We start from the raw sequence: 2,755 nt of genomic DNA, 5'->3' as shown, positions 1-2,755 counted from the left end.
TATGGAGTTGTCTTTGGAGCCTGGGGATTGATCGTCTATAATATCTGCTTAAACTACTCATAGCTCGATCTAACTTCGTTTGCAAGTAGTCTATTCTTTTTGCAGAGTTTAACTGTGCAGTATGTTTTTTCTTAGACATTGCTTTTCGACAAGATGTTATTTGGTCACAGATTGTGTAGTAATTGTTGACAAAAACTAAATATAACGTATAACTTCTTATATAATTTGAATAACCAAAAATAGGTCAAATCTCTAAACTAATGAATATGTTAAGTAAATAACCAAGACATGACCTAACCTTCTTATCAGTTGTAGTGGATCTTCCCCAATCTTTTACTTAATTCTTTGTGTTTCCTCTTTCATCCTTGATTACAAGTTTCTCTACATCCTTTTAATCTGCATCGATGCAGAAGCTTATCTCTAAGAGCGAGGATGAGATGAGATGCTGAAATACAAATCGTATGAAATCCATTAGAATATATATATGGATTTATAGACTTTAAAAAAGCAATATATACATTTCATAGGTTATGAGTAAACCTTCTTGGAATGCATATTGCTGAAATTATGATGAGGTAATAATTGATATTTTTTCTGATTTTCTGGTCTTGGTGTCTTAACCGGCAGTATATATGTTGACATTAGTATCCAACTCATGTACCACTTGGACAATAATATCTTCAAAGCGTCAGATGTTGTTGATGCCTTGTTAATCTGGAACTACGTATACCAGTCGTAAGCCATGTCTAATCCGATCATATCCATGTATAAATTTTTTTGTTTTTGAAAAATTTATATAATTTTAAGCTTTTAATGTTTATTTTATTATAATTTTGAATTTTAATATTTATTTATTTTAAAAAATATATTAAAATAATCTCTAATGTAAGTTCGCCTTAAGTCCCGAACAATATGGGCACGGCACTGAGTGTAGGATTATGTATGCGCCATTTTATTTCAAAAGCATATTGATCTTTATAGTTGTTTACCAAATCACAAGGATTCTTTGTAATTTTTCTCCCATTTTTGCTACATTTGATTGTTCAAGTAATTATTAAAATTATAGTATATGCATGCACATACTTTGATATCCAAAAGAAGATTGTATAATAAGGAATCCTTCTTTGTACACTCAATGCAACAAATTTGAGATTTTATCATAATGACACAATAAGAGCGGCCAAAACAGAGAAAGCTCTCGCAATATACAAATAACAAATCTTTTTGTCTCCTTCCTTTAAAAACTCTTTACAAAACTGGTGAGAAAACATGTTCATGTGCCTAAACTCAGTCTGCGTTTCCCATCTCTGGTTGGTCGCTGCGGCTGCGAATTTACTGTGTTAGGAAGTCTCTTGCTTGGTGCTGGGATCAGCGATGGAATTAAGCTTCTGTCACAAGCAAAAAAAAAGACAAAAGCTCCCAATTAAATCGATAAAATTAGCTGCAAACACTTGTAAAATTATATATATTTTTTTACCTAGTTTCTGAGAGTTTGGCAGTTCTTGGCTGAATTTTCTTTGGTTTGGGGTTTGCTGAGTTTTGGACATTAGAAACTCTGGGAACATTCACTTGAACGCTCAATCGCCACAGCAAATCGGAATCTGAGCAATCGCTTGCTGTGGCTTCATCAGATTCGTTATCCGTAATACTCTGCACTTCGAAATCTTGTTTCCCACCATTTCTGTCGTTTGAAAGATCAAGATTAAGAAGATGAAGAGTTACATACAGTAAAGTATAAAATGTAATGTGAGTTACTTACAGTGAATGTTGTTGAGGGACCATTGACTGGTAAAACTGCTCAGCAGAATTCGGATTATGATCTTGAATTAGTTCTTCGTGCTTATCGATCCACTCCCCTGACTTAGATTCTCTATCCTCGAGTGATTGCCTCGGCCAAGCCGGAGAAGAAGATTTCATAAGCTCATGGATATCTAAGCTGTGTCTTCTTGAAGATGCAGTAGAATCGCTAAAAGCCTGCATATGTTTCAAAGGGTATATATATATATATATATATATATTACATTTATACACAAATGACATAAATTTATAAATTCTAGTTAGTTTAAATCAACAGCATTTGTTGCTCATGAAAGATGGCAGAGCATACCTCTGGTCCACTTAGATCCATGATCTGGGGCTTACTGTTGCTTGATGTGTTTCCCATAGTAGGTAATTTGGGTCGAATAGTAGGAGTTTCAAGTGATCTTCTTCTCGATATTCTCTCACGGTTGGTTGGTATAGAGTTTGGTTGTACATCATTACCATTTCCTTTCCTCACTAGAGCCATCTTAAGATTAGCAATCTAAGAACCCCCCAAGAACAGTAGCAGATTAGTGATATGATATACACTTATGGCGAGAATGAACGAAAACAGCAAACTTCTAGTCATGGTGTATGGTTTACGAACCTGTTCTTTAAGCTCCTTAACCTCTGAGTTATCTTTGTTCACACGAGCAGCGCCTAGCTCAACACTTCCCACTCGTTCAGCAAACTTCAGAGTACTAATAGTTTCTCCGAGAGTGTCAGCTTCTGGACTTATGTGGACAAACATAAGCGTCTTGGCTGATCCTCCTGATAATGTAGAAAATTTGTTGTATAAGATTCAAGTCCATGTAGAGACACAAAATGCAACAAGGTAAGATGGTTTCGAGAATTTCACCGAGGGAGTCCTGCAGAAGCTGAGTGAGTTTACTATTTCTGTAAGGCACATGAGAAGTCTTCTGGGAAAGCGAGGAGATGACATCTCCAAGAGCCG

At 35.4% G+C, this 2,755-nt stretch overlaps 1 protein-coding gene across 1 annotated transcript in view; it reads right to left on the bottom strand.

Annotated features, from left to right (window-relative positions):
- Positions 1,103-2,755, bottom strand: part of LOC104709454 (kinesin-like protein KIN-14G) — a 6,612-nt gene continuing 4,959 nt past the window's right edge. The window contains exons 9-14 of the mRNA XM_010426066.1: positions 2,660-2,753; positions 2,408-2,571; positions 2,108-2,302; positions 1,760-1,974; positions 1,478-1,681; positions 1,103-1,388 (exon numbers count right to left, since the gene is read on the bottom strand). Of these exons, the coding sequence (XP_010424368.1) occupies positions 1,274-1,388; positions 1,478-1,681; positions 1,760-1,974; positions 2,108-2,302; positions 2,408-2,571; positions 2,660-2,753 (987 nt within the window). The 3' untranslated portion in view covers positions 1,103-1,273. The remainder of the gene's footprint in view (positions 1,389-1,477; positions 1,682-1,759; positions 1,975-2,107; positions 2,303-2,407; positions 2,572-2,659; positions 2,754-2,755) is intronic.

The sequence above is a fragment of the Camelina sativa genome, chromosome 8 (genome assembly GCF_000633955.1).
Source record: "Camelina sativa cultivar DH55 chromosome 8, Cs, whole genome shotgun sequence".
Classification (NCBI taxonomy): domain Eukaryota; kingdom Viridiplantae; phylum Streptophyta; class Magnoliopsida; order Brassicales; family Brassicaceae; genus Camelina; species Camelina sativa.
Note: the sequence above shows the minus strand (reverse complement) of the source record. Positions and strands in the feature narration are given on the sequence as shown.